General features: G+C 34.3%; 1 protein-coding gene across 2 annotated transcripts in view; it reads right to left on the bottom strand.

The window, feature by feature from the left end:
* RBPJ (recombination signal binding protein for immunoglobulin kappa J region) overlaps window positions 1–17,319 on the bottom strand; it is a 97,886-nt gene that overhangs the window by 26,489 nt on the left and 54,078 nt on the right. For both annotated transcript variants that reach the window (XM_063107849.1, XM_063107850.1), the window contains exons 2-3: window positions 13,129–13,167; window positions 1,528–1,623 (exon numbers count right to left, since the gene is read on the bottom strand). In XM_063107849.1, coding sequence (XP_062963919.1) covers window positions 1,528–1,623; window positions 13,129–13,167 — 135 coding nt within the window. The remainder of the gene's footprint in view (window positions 1–1,527; window positions 1,624–13,128; window positions 13,168–17,319) is intronic.

Below are 17,319 nucleotides of genomic sequence, written 5' to 3'. Positions count from 1 at the left end.
CAAAAGTTAATATTAAGAACAATTTAAAATTGCAGGAAAAAATTTCCTGACCAAGTATTTTTAGCATCATTCACTGGAATTATTTTATATGCCAGAGGGACATGGACAAGAGGACTGTGGTCATGGCCCCAAGTTACATCATGACTTATGTCTTAGCAGCTCTTCAAAAAGGCCCACACCTGGATCAGCAAGAAAGAAAACAGACTTCTTCCTTTCCACTGTGCACTCCACCAAGTAAGGCACCAGACCTCTTCTTTCAACCCACAGAGGAGCCTCAGCAGAGCTTGCCAGTCATCCAGGGGGCTGGACGAACATTAGCAGTCCCTTACTACTAAAGCTTGTTTTTTAAAAAAATCAAGTAAGTTTAACAGGTTTCTCCCTTTATCGTAAAGTAATGCCTGTCTACTTTGGAAATTTTAACAATACAAATAAGTAAAAATATAGGAAAGAAATTAGTTTGGCCTTTCATCATTTTTCTTCATTTTCTGGAGGCCCTAAAAGCTTAGATTCTTCAAGCTTTCTCTCAACTCAGGGGTTTTAGACTAGCTAAGCCATACCCATATAATAGGAAGAAATTGAAAATAAAGGCTACTAAAATAAAAGACAACCATTAAATCTTCTATCTTAAAATGATAAGCCACTGCAGCTTTATATTCATGTATTTTTAACAGTGACTAACAAACAAAAACTTATCTGGACTTTAACATGATTTTTTTAATAGTTCTCCTTTTGTTATCTCCAGTGGGCCTCAGTTATCCATCCTAGTATTAACTGTCAGAGTGACTTTTAAAATTTCCAGTAATAGTTCTTTTGCATAGTAACTGGAACCTAATAGGTGATCAAAAATATAGAATAAATGAATAAATGATTCCAATTGTACTAAAATGCACCTTCAAAAATCAAGAGATAAAAAGCAGCACTGTCCAAATTTGAAGCTATACAACCTGACCCCAAAACATGAGTTTTCATTCTTTCTTCCACTTTGGTGCTTTTCCAGCCACTCCAACAAAACTCTGCTCTCCACCCATAAGTAGGGTATCTCTACCCATGAAATACTAAAAAAAAATGATGTCTGAAAGACAAAGACTCAAGAAACTACTAATAAGTAAATTCCAGGAAGCAAATGAAAAAACAACAGAGTCCACAATTGTACACAAAAAAATGCTGAAATTTATAAGATACTAAAACAAACACTAAATGTAAACATCACTTTGTTATAATTTCATTTTGGCTAATCTGCTTTATTGATGATTTCTTTAGTGCCCACATTCAGGTTGTATGATAGTATGAACCCAGTTTTGTAAAATCAGGGACTTAGCTTCATGATCTTTACTAAATTCTCCTGGCTTGAGTATGCCACTATTCACTTTGTTTCTCCCTTTCAAGACACAAATCCCCTATTTTTCATCTTGTACTTTCAAATTAACCCAGTAATAGAAACCATCCTCTGGCATGCATATCGATACATCATTTGCAAATTCACATGAAAACTAAATTACCTATCCACCAGAAAAACAATAATCTTACCTTTTTTCATTTCCATATGACTTCTGTGCAACTTTTGCATGAAGAATAAGTACTGTTTGATCCCCTCGCTCTTTTAAATAATTTCGCATAGCTTCCCTAAAATCAAATATAAATATTAGTATTACAGGCGTGAAATATTAATATTTGATAAAAATCTTTTTTTTTAATTGCTATGCTCTGTATTGAGAGATCTCAGAATATTTTTTAAACAAGCAAAACTAAAAACAAAACAAAGTAAAACAAATCCATGAACTAAATTTAAAGAATATTATACAATGATAATGACTGCTCACTTTCAACTGTAAACTTTGCTCTTCAAAAGAAACTGTCCCTTATTCTTTGGAACTTATGATGTAACTCAATTAAACCACAATTACAACTTCTACAATAACTAGAATCACCATGTATACTGCTAATGTGGCTTATAAAGTTAATGACATGCAATACTTTTGTAGTTTAGTAATCTAGTTCCCCCCAGATTCCCTCTCCTAGCTATTAGAATCAGTGTTTTATATGAAAGCTGTCACAGATCAGTAGGTCATACAAATTTATTATACATGATCCTAAAATGACAATCCTACATAAGGACTAAGAAAGGGCATTGTTTACATACAAATACACAATTATCCTGAAGGATGTTACTAAATACATAACAAAATTTAATAAAGGCTCACTGAAATTAGTGAAAAACTGAATTAAATTTTGGAAAAAATATAATGTTAATTCTTTCAAGTACAAACTATTCAAACTACCTATTAAGCAAATGCTCCATAAGAAGTCCAATGTCTTAAATTTATTTACCCACCCAATTATTTTGCTAAGCAACAGTATAATTTAAGAAGCAAGCTCTACAAAGATCAAACTACTACAATTCTGAATCAGCAGAATCCCAATTCTTAAGATACTTTACACATCACAAAATTAAAGCAAAGGTGCTTCAAAGACAATCATCAAGAAATACTTTTTTCCTTTGGCAGCTGGCCTGTACAGGGGTCCATACCCTTGACCTTGATATTATCAGCACCACACTCTACCAGTGAGCTAACCAGTCTGCCCCCAAAAATATTCTTATTAAATTAAATGGTATTCCATCTATACTGGAAATAAAAACAAATGTGAAGTATAAGAGGACATCTATACAATAGTAGTAAGTTATTAAATGTGGAAAATTCCAGACTCATAGCATTTACACACTAAGTAACCTGGGACAAACACTTAACCTCATCCAGCCTCTGTTCAATGTCTGGAAACTGAAATAATAATACCCACCTAACAGTAGCATCTTGGAAAGTTGTGTAACTTTTCCCCAGTTTCTACAATGTACATAACAGTGTCACCCTCAAGGTTGTTGGTTATGTTAATACATACCTAGAACAGTACTGGCACAAAATTGCTTAATTTTAGTTCTTTTAATTATTATAATTAATATTTTCTCTGCAGAAAGGATCTGCGACTGCCTCAGGTGTTATCAAATACCAAATTTGTGTCCTACTTTACATGAGTTGTCATAAAAGGGACAGGAGTATAAACTATGGCTCTTGCTCTTAAAGGCTCTGTAGTCTAACGAGTAAGAAAAGAGCAGTAAATATTTAGAAATAGCCTCTAGGGAATGGAAAAGGAAGCAACTGACTATGGACAAATAAAATCAAGATCAGTATCAGAGGGCCAGCTAATGTTGGAATCCAAAACTACTGATGCCAATTTCCAGTAACATTCCAAGGGTGGGAACACGGAGGGCATGTTCTCAAACTTGTGGGTACTGGAGATGCAGCTTGGAGAGGATAAGGGATTTGAGGTGTTGCTAAGTCAGGTGACTGACCAGAGAGTTCAGGGTGGATAAGACAAAAGAGAAACCATGAGAAAGCCAAATACACTGACAAAATTGGCACAAGAGTCCCTGGCATAAAACTTGAAAAGCTGCTATATATTTGAACGAAGAACTTTAAGCTGCAAGACTATTTCCCCAAACTAAATTCTATTTGTATTCATAGTCTCTGTAGCACTTAGCAATTACTTAAGTTTGTCAGGTTTCATATTTATTTTTCTTGTCCTTCCACATAGACCACAAAGTCTTTAAGAGCAAGATCCATACTTTATACTCCTATCCCTTTTATGACAACTCATGTAAAGTAGGACACAAATTTAGTATTTGATAACACCTGAGGTAGTCGCAAATTCTTTCTGCAGAGAAAATATTAATTATAATAATTAAAAGAACTAAAATTAAGCAATTTTGTACCAGTACTGTTCTAGGCATTATTAACATAACCGACCACCTTGAGGGTGACACACTGTTATGTGCACTGTAGAAACTGGGGAGAAGTCACACAACTTTCCCAAGATGCCACTGAACAGCCTGGATTCAAACCTAGGCAGTCTGGCTCTCAAGAACAAAATTACAATGTCAGGTATTTTGCAGTGGTTAAGAGTACAACTTTGGTATAAAACAGACCAGGTGTGAGTCTGTCACTTAGTAAGCTTTCTTCTCACCTATAAAATAAAGACAAATACCTCATACCATAAAAAAAATTTTAAAGTTAGCCCCACAAACTGATATATAGCAAGTGTCAGTAGACTCCAGCTATTACTATTATAAATATTAACAGTAAGAGTTAATAACTACACAGGATGCAGGGGGAGGGGGAACAGGGACATAGAAGCTTTGAGAGCAAACTTGAAAATGAACTAGGATTGAATGATCAGGCATCTAATCCTACCTGCAAAGCATGAGTTTCATAAGTATGCCAGGTAAGCTGGACAACTATTCATCTTCCCATTGAAGATTTACTGAAAATCTACTACATCCTAGGCACTGGGCATTGTGCTAGTTTCCAGTACTAGAAGTAACTGTTCACAATTAAAATCATCTCGAGGTGCTTATAATGAATGCGGGGTGATGGCTCCAGCTTCCCTTGTCTTTTCTGTCATATTTAGAATACAAATTCCTGAAAAAGTAACTAGAGCTTCAAGGTAAACATTAATAATAGTTGTCCTATAATAGCAATTTGCCAAATAGTTTCTTTCAACAGAAAAACTTTGCTTTATCAATGGAATATTAAACATTAAAAGTTATGTTCTCTGGCAATTAAAGCTTGATAATTTATTTTCTGCACCTTAAGGAGCCATAAAAAAAGTTATATACTTTAAAGAAACACAACTGAATAGTAAAGCTCATGGAATGATAGCCCATCTACTTTTCATACAAATAGAATAGGGTTTTGTCCACAGAATAGGGTTTCTATCTCAGCACTGTTGACATCATGGGGAAAATAATTCTTTGTTTGGGGGAGGGAGAAATGTCCTGTGCACTGTGGAATGTTTAGCAGCATCTCTAGCTTCCACTCAGCAGATGCCAGTAGCACCCTTCCTTGAATTATGAAAACCAAAAATGTCTCCAGATATTGCCAAATGTTGGGGCGGAAGGTGAGATGGTATCACCTAGGCTGAAAACCACTGGATTAAACCAAAATTATTCCAATGATAAAATGACACAATAATCTAATGAATGGGGGAAATTTCATTATTGGAAAAACATAATGTAGATACTGAAGAATCCTTACCAGTAGAATTATTACACTGCACAAGTATCACTGAATTGTTTAGAAATATTAACAAAGTTAAAACTCATTTTTTTAGAAAGTTACTTTAAAATATTCAATGTAAGTTTTGAAGTATATTTTTCACTAATTTCATTTATATATTCATTACATGAATGATTTTTATATATTCATTCTAAATGAGAACCACTTAAAAATTATTTGAGGAACACCATAGAGGACCTACTTCTGAGAGTTTACTTGCTGAAAACATTGAAGCTCAAATCATTAGAAAAGAGGAAGATTTTATTTTTATCAATAATTTTACTAACTTGAAATCATGGTAAATGCCATTCTAATGTAACATGTTTAAACTATCTATCATTATCTTTGCCAATTTTTTGGCTGTAGTTTGCTTTAGAAATTTCCAACTTTTTTTTACACTGCAAACGAAATTCAGAAAAAGAAGGCCAAAGTGAAACATATCCATGAATGATAAGATAAGTGCATGTGCTGCTGTCTCCAAAGGGCCTACTTTTACAGTTAGGCCACTGGAGACAATAGGAGTGTGAAAAGTAATCAAGCAAATAGAACTTGGCCCCAGCAACCAAGGTAAGAGAGAACCTCAATTACGGGGAAATACAAAGTCTTCATAAATTTGGTAATTAGTTAATTGGACAGCTTAACAAGAACACTGCCAGTGAGAGGGTAGAGAGCAAACCCCACACTGAAGCAAGCTGCAAAATGAGCGGAAGGCAAGGAAGTGTAATGAACATAAACCATGCTTCTTGGCTGGTAAGGAAAAAAAAGAGGAGAGGGTAGATAACTAAGGGTAGGGTACAAAAGTTTGTCTCTTTACAGGATTTTTTAAAATATGGGTAAAAAGGTAAGCTTTCTAAGGTTTTGTAAAGCCAATAAAAAGCCAGGAAGAGAAAGAAAATAAAGATGCAAGACAGAAAGACCTAATATCTATAAACGGAGTATCTTCTAAATGGTTGAAGCACAAAGCCCACAGAATGCTGAAAGATTAGATTGGAAAGACAGGGTGGTGTGAGACTGGGTCAAGTCTTAAATACCACGCTGGTAAGTGTGGATTTAATTCACAGGTTAGTGTTTCTCAAAGTAAGTTCCTGGTAGCAGTGGCAAGATACTCCTTAAAAACAGAGTTCTGAGGTCCAAGACATATGGAAAATACTACATGCCACATCTCCCTCTAGGACATAAATTACAGCACTTTTAGTTCAGTATGCTAATAGTGCTAACTGCCACTCTTCTAAAAACAGACCCCTTTATTTCCTCATCACATTCACACATGCCTCCATGATGGTCCAAGGGGTGAATAAGTGATGTAAACCAGACCAGTGGGGAGGGAGTAGTCAGGAGAGAGGGAATAGGAGAGAGGCTTTTGAGTGGAGAGCTAACCATAGCCAGCCCCACCTACTCTAAGAGAGAAAACTGACCCACAAAGATGGGCAGTCTGGACAGTCATCCTTACCAACCGGCTCAGTCCCTGCACTTCTCAAATTGGATTACTGTCATTTGCAAAAACCAAATAATAAAAGTTCCAAAATGGACTTTGTCTTAATAGTACAGACTATCATTTACCTAACTAAATTGTCTTTGCACCTTGATTGGGAAACAACTGACTACATACCTAAGAATTATTTCTGGTCACTATTCTGTCATGATGCCACTCTATACTCATACCAATACTGTACTTATTACTACAGCTATTGTAGCTATTTGGGGGGGGGGGGCGGCGCTGGCCAATACATTCATTACTAGCTTTATAGTAAGTTTTGAAATCAGGTAGTATAAGTTCTTGTTGCTCTGTTTCAAGGTTGTTTGGGCTATTTTAGGTTGTTTGCATTTCCATATGATTTTTTAAAACATCTTGTCAAGTTCTACAAAAAACCTGCTGAGATTCTGATTGGGATTGTGTTGAATCCATAGTTCAATTTGGGAAGAACTGACATCTTAACAATATTAAGTCTTATGTTGGAAGAACATTTACTTAGGATTTCAATTCTCCCAGCAATGTTTACAGTTTTCAATGCAGAGTTTTTGCACATCTTTCGTCAGGTTTTTCCGTAAGAATTACATATTTTTTGATGCAATTATAAATGGTATTTTTTTTTTAATTTCACTATCCCATTGTTCATTACTAGTATATAGAAATACAATTCAGTTTTGTATATCATGCATCCTACCTTGCTAAACTCACTTATTAGTTCTAGTAGCCTTTTAAAAATTCCACCACACAAATATGTATACATGTAAATAAAGATTCCATAGAATTTTCTACATAGATGATTATGAAATCTGCAAATAAAGACAATTTTAGGAACTGGCCAGTTAGCTCAGTTGGTTAGAACAGGGTGCTGGTAATACCAAAGTCCAAGGTTCAATCTCTGTACTGACAGGCCACCAAAAAAAACAAACAGTTTTAAGTTTTTTCTTTCCAATCTGATATCTTTCATTTCTTTTTCTGGTCTTGTTGTACTGATTAGTACCTCAAATACAATGTGAAATGAAAGTAGTGAAAGCAGAAATCCTGTTATTCCTGATGTTTGAGGTAAAGCATTCAGCCTTTCGCCATTAAGTAAGGCGTTATACACAGTTTTTTGCAGGTACACTTCTATCGGAATAAGGAAATTCCCTTCTATTACTAGTTTACTGAGAATTTCTATCAAGAATGAATGCCAAAAGCTTTTTCTAAATCCCTTGAGATGACCATATGATTTTCCTTTTTTTGTTCGGAATATATTGTATTACACTGACTACTTTCCATTCCTGAGGTAAATCTAAGTCATGATGTATTATCTAATATATTCTTGTATTCCATTTGAAAAAGTTAAGACTTTTTGCATCTATGTTCATAAAGGATATTGGTCTGTAGTCTTGTTTTCTTGTAATGTCTAGTTTGCTTTTAGTAACAGTGTAATAATGCTGTTCTCACAAAATGAGTTGGGAAGTATGTCCTGCTCTCCAAATTTCTGGAAGGGTATGTACAGAACTGGCATGTTTTCTTAAACATTTGGTAGAATTCAACAGTGTAGCCATCTGGGCCTGCAGTTTTCTCTGTCAGAAGGCTTATAATTACAAATTCGATTTCTGTAGACATAGGAGCTATTCAGGTTACCTGCTTCTACTTGAGTAAACATTGGTAGTTTGCTAGTTTCAAGGAATTAATTAACTTCTTCAATAGTTGTTGGATGTATTGGAACACATTTATAATATTCGCTTGTTATCTTTTAAGTATCTACAGAATCTGTAGTGATGTCACCTTTTTGTACAGAATCAGGTTTCTATCTGATATGGCTGTCCTGCTTGAAGAATTCCTTTTAACATTGTAGCTCAAGCCTGTTTGTGATGAATTCTTTCAGTTTTTAATATGTCTAACAAAGGCCTTTACTTTGCCTTCACTGGTTATAGAATTCTAGGTTGACACAATAAGTTCTTGCTCCACTTATTATCTTAGCAAGATGAAAAACCTGCTGTAATCCTTATCTTTGTTCCTTTGTACCTAATTTAACTTCTGTCTCTGTTGCTTTCAAGATTTTCTCTCTATCACTGGTTTTAAACAATTTGATTATAACGTGCTTCAGTGTAGTTTTTGCACTTGGGATTCACTGAGTTTCTTGGATCTGTGGTTTTATAATTTTCACCAAAGTTAGAAAACTTTCAGTCATTATTTCTCCACATATTGTTTTAGTCATACCCTCCCTTTCAAAGACTCTAACTACACATATATCTGGCCATCTGAACATAGAACCACAGCTCACTAATGCTTGCTGGTTGGTTTTTTGACTTTTTCTCAGTATGCTTCACTTTAGATTGTTTCTATTACTACATCTTCAAGTTCACTAATCTCTTCTTTACCTATTCTGACATTAATTCCATCAAGTATATTTCTTTGCCTTAGACCAGGGAACTTACATAGGGCAAAAGCCCTTAGTGTAGATAAGAGATTTGAGGCAGAACAGGGATTGTTCAAAGGGCAAAAGCCCTTAGCACAACAAAGATCTTCAAGGATGTTCTGCTCGATTAGATAAGGACATTAAGGTCATTTCTTATCCAGCTTCACTCCCTTTCCTTTGTTTCTTAAGATGTTTTCCAGAGAATGCCCCATAGCCAATTTCTTTTTATTCCTATGATAAATGATTAAGTTGTTTTGTCTCTTGTATTTCTTTGTCTTTACAATAAAAGCTGAAGCAAATACCGACTTGGGACTGCGCCTTGTTTCTCCCTTCTAGAGGGAGTTTTTCTCAGTGCAGTCCCTTTGGACTTCTCATTGCTTTTAATATTTGAGCTCTGAGTAATCTTTGTCTCTCTGTCATGCAATATATAAATATATATATATATATTTTCCATGTCTCTACTTGTTCAATCTCTCCTCTAGCTCAGGGATCTACAAATTACAGCCCGTAGGCCAAATCTGACCTACCACCTGTTTTAGAAATAAAGTTATACTCCAGTATACAGACATGCCAATTTGCTTACACATTGTCTATGGCTGCTTTTGTGTTACAACAGAGTTGGGTTGTATGACAGAGACTGTATGAGCCACAAAACCTAAAATATTTACCCCATCTGACCCTTTAAAGAAAAAATTTCCCAACTCTTAATCTTAGTATCTTGAACATATAGAACATAAGTACAATAACTGTTTTAATGTCCTTATCTACTAATTCTATCTATCTATGTCATTTGTGGGTTGGTTCTGATTGGCTGATTTTTGTCATTACAGACCATATTTTCCATCTTTATATGACTGATATATTTTGATTTTTTTCTTTTTGAGTGCTGGGTATTTTTCTATTCCCCTATTCTTGAGATTTGTTCTGGTATACAGTTAGGTTACTTGGAAAGAATCTGGTCTTTTCAATCCTGCTTTAAGTTTGTCAGGTGAAACCGGAGCATCATTTAATCTAGGCCTAATTTTACACCGTTACTGACGCAAAACCCTTCTGAGTACTCTAGCTAATGTCCTGTGAATTATGAGATTTCACACTCTGGCTAATGGAAACAGGCACAATTTGTAGCCCTAAATGAGCTTCAGAAATTGCTTTCTCTAATGCTTTTGAACGTTTTTATTCCCCCCACCCCATGACCATGGGTTGCTTCCTTCAGCTGATCAATACTCAGCTGAAGACTAGAAGGAAACCCTGTGCAGATGCCTGGAATTTTCTGTACAGTTCTTTTCTTTCCAGTTCTCTGCCCAGCAAACTCTGGCATTCTTGGACTCCCTGGGTTCCTAGCTCCACCTGGATTGTTCCTCCCTACACCATGGCCTGGAAATTCTCTCCAGGCACTAAGCTAGGGAAACAGTAGGGCTCACCTCATTTGTCTCCTGTTTCTTGGGAATCACTGTCCTTCCTTGCCTGATGTTCAACAACTTGAAAAATGTTGTTTCATATATTTTGTTCAGGTTTTTAGTGGTTTCAGACTGGAGTGTAATTCCAGTTCCTGTTACTCCATCTTGGCCAAGAAGCAGAAGTCCTAAAAGCTACTAAAATTTTCCAAACAGGGAAATCTGCTTAAAGGGCAAATGATGGAAAATAATAACGAAGTAGATGGGACTTAACTATATTATTATACATATTTAGAGAAAGGAAAAAAGTTCCTTATGAAGTTTATTATCATTGTATTGACTTATTTTTACACAGGTATTAAAGCAACTAACTTTTTCATCAAAATATATAGTACTATTAGAAATCACTCCAACTAATTGCTGCTGGTAATGAAACAGAAATATTTATCTATTAAATTTTAAATTTCAAAATGACTAAACATGTAGATACAGCAATTCCACTTATGAAAATTTATTCATAAATTTTATAGAAAAAGAAGTAATTTGAAAATATATTTACAGGAATGTGTAAGACAAGTTATATTTTCCCAGCCTACTTGATTTGGAATATTTATGTAACGCTTTTTAAAAAATTTTTTTTTAATTTTAAAATAATTTCAGGATTACAGAAAAGCTACAAAGGCAGTACAAAGATTTTCTAGTCACCTTTCACCCAGACTCCCCAAATGTTAACACTGTATATTTGTAATTTAATGCACATTATGTAGTTTAAAACATTTAAGAGCACATTGTAGACATAATACCACTCTACCCAAAATACTTCAGTGTTTATTTCCTAAAAATAAGACAATCTTTTATACAATCACAACATAATTATCACTGATACAATACTAATATCTAATCAGCTTTAATTAAAATTTTGCTAATTGTTTCACTAATGTCCTTTATGGGGGAGTAGGGAGGGTATCTTGAGAAACTACTGCCCATGGGCCAAATCAGGATGGCAACTAGTTTCTGTAAAAAAGTTGTGCTGAAACACAGACATGCCATTAATCTACACATCATTGGTGATACAAGAGGAGGTGAGAAGTCACAGCAGGCTCAGTGTGGCCTACAAAGTCCAACATATTTATTATCAGACTCATTACAGAAAATATTTGCCAACTCCAGCTTTACAGAAAAGAAAAAAGTTTTTTTCCTGGTTCAAGATTTGCTTGAATATAGTTGTTATGTTTCTTTGGTCTCCTTTAATATGGAGTAGTTTCTCAGTCTGTTTTCTATGATCTCGAAATTTTTGAAGAGTAAATATGACTTATTTTATTGAATGTTCCTCAATTTGTGTCTGTCTGATGTTTCTTTATGTTTAAATCTAGTTCATGTATTCTTAGCAAGAATACCACAAAACTGATATTGTGTCTTTCTTGGGAAGTACATGATTATTTGTCCGTTAATGGTGATGTTAATTTAGATCACTTAATCAAGGGGGTGTTGCCACGTTTCTCCACTATCATGTTAGTATTTTTCCCTTTATAATTAATACATACTTTGAGACTGTAATATTTTGTTTCTCATGAAATTTTAATCCAGTAGTTTAAGCACTAGTGATGATTTGTGCCTGAAATAATCATTAACTATGAAAGTAGCCAAATGGTGGTTTTTCATTTCATCATTCCTTGTACATTTATTAGGTGGCATTCTTCTGTAAAGAAAAGCTATCCCTTTCCTCCATTTATGGATTTATATAAATAAATAATATTTATACTAAGATAAGTAATCATCTCAGTATAGACTTCTAAACTTTATTTTATGGGTTTTAATCCATTCCTATCATTATTTATTTTGATGATCAAAGTATCCCAGATTTGCCTAACAGGAGCCCTTTCAAACTGTCTCCTGCATTTTCCTGGTAGGTGCCCATCATTCTTTAAGTGCAACAGCTTTTTAAATAGTATCAATAATTTAGAAATAACCTAAATGGCCATCAGTGTGAAATATTAAATAATGAGTTGTATGAAGACAATGGAAAACCATGGAGCCATTAAAGAGAACTATCAAGAAAGATAAGTGGAGTTAAAAGGTGCAGTACAGTGGTACAGTATGATCCCAGTTGAGTTTAAAAAGAAAAAGAAAAAGAAAAAAGAGACATATACATATATACATACAATTTTCTTAAGCGATACAAAAAAAGAACACTGCTAACAATTCACCCTTAGAGTTACCTCTAGGACTATGACTGTGAAAACTGGGTCTCTTACTTTTTATTTTACAACCCCTAGCTGTTAGAAATTTTTAAAAACCACTTAAGACTAATACTTTTAAATTTAACATGTATAATTAAAATGTATAGTGTAATATTAAATTATATAATTAGAACACCATATAATACTTATATTCTCATTAAAAATGGATAAATCTTCTGTTTTCTTTAAAATTCTTTCTAAAAAGCATTTATTAAATCTTTCAATTCTCACTTTTAATCAAAAAATTGTGATTGGCTAAACACAGCTATCATATAGGAAGCTATCTTTTATACTGTCACTCTTGTATCTCAAAGAGTTTTCATTTTCCCTTTGAACTACATCCTCTTATTCCAGTATTGGGGGTAAGAGAAAGGGAAATGGACGGGAATAAGCTTATGCTCTAGATACAATATTTGAATGACTTTTCAAGAGCAACTGACAGTTTCTAAAATGACAGGATCTACATTTCTATGAAACATTTAGGTGAAAGGCTGACTAATACAATGCTTACCTAGTGAGTCGTTTAGGTGGAGGCCGCTCACCAAATTTCCTGGAAAAAAATAAAAGAAAAAATTTTAAATAAGCTGTATGATATGCTCCACAATAAGCTTTAGGTGCAATGTAGTTTCCGTTATGTCAGCCTTATTAAAGAACAGTGAAAAGTAAAATCCTCTAAGTAAGCATCTGTACCTAGATATAACAAAATACACATGTAGTGGATTGAACTATGTCCCCCCAAAACTCATTGAAGCTTGAATTGTGTCTCCCAAGTTTTATGTATTAGAAACTTAGCCCCCACTGTGACTTTAAAGAGGGTAGGAAATCCTATTATGCTAATTGTAAAGTGGGTGCCTTGAAGACGTGATTGGATTGTAGGATTGCGCTGTAGTGAATGGATTAAAACTGGTGGTCAGGAGTGTGGCTCTGAGGGCTTTAAAAGAAAAGGAGGGTCCGTCTTTCTCTCTCTCTGCTTCTACTATCTTGCGATGTGAGAACCCTGGGTCACTGTCGCCACCACTAGATGGCCTATGGACTTCTCAGCCTCAGGAACTGTAAGCAATAAACTTCATTCTTAATAAATTACCCAGTTCCAAGAATTTTGTTATAAGCAATGGAAGCAGACTAATACAACACATTTTAAGATGGTTCTTAAACAAAAACAATACACTCTAAGTAAGTCTTACATCCTCACTCTGAGCAAGTAGCACTCTGATCATGTGGGACGACAAGTATCTTTTAGAGACACACCACACACACACACACACACACACGCAAAGACACACACACGCACGCGCGCAAAGACCCCCAGTCTCTCGTAATCTGCAGCACTAAGAAAAATCCTCACAGTCCAAGAGGTGGTGAGAACTCATAGGTGTTAATCATGTTTCAGCTACTATGCTGTACATTTTTTATACATTACCCTATTTAATCATTATAAAATAATTCTATAAGGTATATATTGGCCTCATTTCAAAGATGCAAAAAACATCTTGCCCAATGTCACAAAGTAAAATAAGTGGCAGGCAGAGTTGAGATTTAAACATACATTTTGACTATTTAACTAGCCTGTAGTCTACAGCCTTTTAAAAGAGAAATGTGCTAAATGGACTAGCCTAAGAAGCATTTAAACTAGTTGGGAGAGGGCAAGAGTAAAAGTATAAGCAAAGGCAAGGAAACACACTTCATGTTGAAATTAGAATACAACATGGAGGTTGTTGAGGGAATTAAATGTGGTAATTAATATACAGAAAACACATAAAATAGTGCCTGAAACACAGTCAAGTGCTCAATGAGTGTGAGCAATTACCATTTTCTAGTTATAAATGGTTGAGCCAAAAAAACTAAATGAAGGAATTAAATATGATGTTAATAGAAATAAATAAGAGGAAGAAACTATAGTTCCTATGTTACGACCTCCTATTTCCTCTGAAATAAGAAATGTGGCCTTCTTATGAAAGAGATGGTAAAGGCACAGTACTTGAAACAGACCAATAAAGGTTGTTTTTTGTTTTGTTTTGAAGATGGCAGTTATAAGCAGTTAAGTGAATTGTTCATAATCAGAGTTATAGGTTGTGGAGCCTTATTTGACTTAAGTAAAGATATGTCTACTGTATCTGTGATGCTCCACAAAATTATTAACTTTGATGATAAAAAGTCTTGGGATCCCACTTAGTTCATTTTGTTGAATAATTAATTAAATGCCATATAATGACACTTTATAAATGCATAATTTATAAACAATGGGTATTTATGACTGAATATTTTAGTATTTTCATTAACCCTGAAATATTGAAAAGTTGCTTTAATTGAAAAAGCACAAAAATGAGCAAATATTCCAAGTTTTTGTAAGAATTAGTTATGATTAGTTTTTTTTCTTTTATCCTACAGCACACCCAATTTATAAAATTAAGAAACAAAACATGATGTTTTATTGGTAAAACCAATAAGGTGGCTAAAGACCACAAATTTCAAAACATGGAACTATTTACTGGCTGATATATGAATTCCAGCTAAGAAATTAAATGCAAAATCTGCTCCTGAATCTTTTTTCACCAGAAAGTTTTTCTGCACTTTTGAAAACTGATTAAATGTACCACTATATAGCATACATTGATTACTAGGTTAGACATAGAATAATTTATGAAAACCAAAAAGTTTATGATACTCTTGAAAATACCTCATGTATATATGTATATGTACGTGTACATGTACATGTATAGATACATACACAGTCATGTGCAGCATAACGATGTTTCAGTCAAGGACAGACCACATATACAACCATGGTCCCATAAGACTATAATGGAATTGAAAAATTCCTATTGCCTAGTGACTTCATAACCATAATCATCATAATGCAGTAGAACAATACATTACTCACATAAGAGCAATAGGTTATACAATATAGCCTAGGTGTGTAGTGGGCTATACCATCTAGGTTTGTGTAAGTACACTTTATGTGTGCACAACTACAAAATCACCTAACAATCACATTTCAGAATGTATCCCCATCATTAAGCAACACATGACTGATATATAGATATACAGGTAGATGTTCATATATGTATATATTACAGATATATATACAGTCATCTATTGGTATCAATGGGGGGGACTGATTCCAGTACCCTCTGAGAATACCAACATTCAATTATGCTCAAGTCCCTTATATAAAATGGCACAGTATTTGCATATAACCTACATGCATCCTCCTGTATACTTCAAATCATCTCTAGATTACTTTTATCTAATACAATGTAAATGCTATGTAAATAGTTGTTATGCAGTATTGTTTTTATCTGTATTATTTCCTTTTGTTGTATGGTTATTTTTTATTGTTTTTTTCTTTGAATAATTTCAACCTGCAGTTTGTCAAATATGCAGATAAGGAAACTTGGGATACAGAGGGCTGACTGTATGTATGCTTATATGTTTATATACATATACATGTTTTACGTACACACACAGAGTTGTACTTCATAAAGAGAAGCAAAGTAAGGTATGGCCAAAATCTACCTAAGTGTTAAAACAGAAAAAACTTTAGAGAGAGAGAAACATACAATTAAATGAAATAAAACATTTCAATGATGCCGCTACCCTTAGGACTAGCTATTAATACTCTAACCAGCAAGAGCTCTTTGGGATCTAACAAAGGTTTATTACATGACTAGTAAGAGACTCACTACACTCAAAGTTCAAATGTAAATTTTATTCCTTGGTACTCTGAAATTCTTCTGAAATCAGATTAACAAGTAAACGATGACTAAAATGTCTAAGTCCATTTTTGGAAATACCCTTTATATCAAGTCAACAATTACAAAGCATGCTTGTGCGACATCACTCCAGCCCCACAGAAAACATAAGCAAGAGAGCTCAATACATTTGCCTGCTGAGCCTGGGCAGCATTTTACACAAAATGATGTATAGTTCTACCTAGGTGCCATTCAAAGGCTAGAAATCTTAATAAGATCAAATGGCTTCTTTAGTATATAATAACACATCCAAATAATTGTTGTGTGCAATCTTGTTCCTTTCTTTAATGCATATGACATCATATTACTATTTATTTCATTAAAACTAATGGTATCTACTGGAATGGGAGAAGAATTAGAAAACGGGTTTCCTGAGAAAATTCAAGAAAGTATGTGGTAGGTATATAATAATGCATAATTCTGAAGGTCACAATCAAACTAAAATTCTAATTATTTATTAATCTTCATAGATCTACATATAGAATTATCTACTACAAAAAGAAGGTCCATCTTTAAACATGGGTGATTCAATAAAATTCATAATATAATATTTATATCATGCAACCAAAATAATCACTTCTCAGCAGTCAGCTACCAATACTCACAGACTGATCATTATTTAAAGATTAGGTTCTGTCTCTCCCTCTTGCAATAGGGAACAGTGAGACAGCAGGTACACATTTTCATCTTTGTTTGCAATCTATTTTAAAAACAAGATGTCTATTGACATGATGTTTTGACAGCTGTTATGGGTTGAATTGTGTCCCCCAAAAGTTTAATGTGCTGGAGGCATAGTCCCCTTCGTGACAGTGTTAAGAGGGTAGGTATGAAGTCCTATTATGGTAACTGAAAGGTGGGGCCTTGAAGAGGTGATCAGATTGCAGGACCATGCCTTAGTACGTGGATTACTAATGGTGGTCAGGGGTGTGGTTCTAAGGGCTTTAAGAGGA

The sequence above is a fragment of the Cynocephalus volans genome, chromosome 9, assembly GCF_027409185.1.
Source record: "Cynocephalus volans isolate mCynVol1 chromosome 9, mCynVol1.pri, whole genome shotgun sequence".
Taxonomy (NCBI): domain Eukaryota; kingdom Metazoa; phylum Chordata; class Mammalia; order Dermoptera; family Cynocephalidae; genus Cynocephalus; species Cynocephalus volans.
Note: the sequence above shows the minus strand (reverse complement) of the source record. Positions and strands in the feature narration are given on the sequence as shown.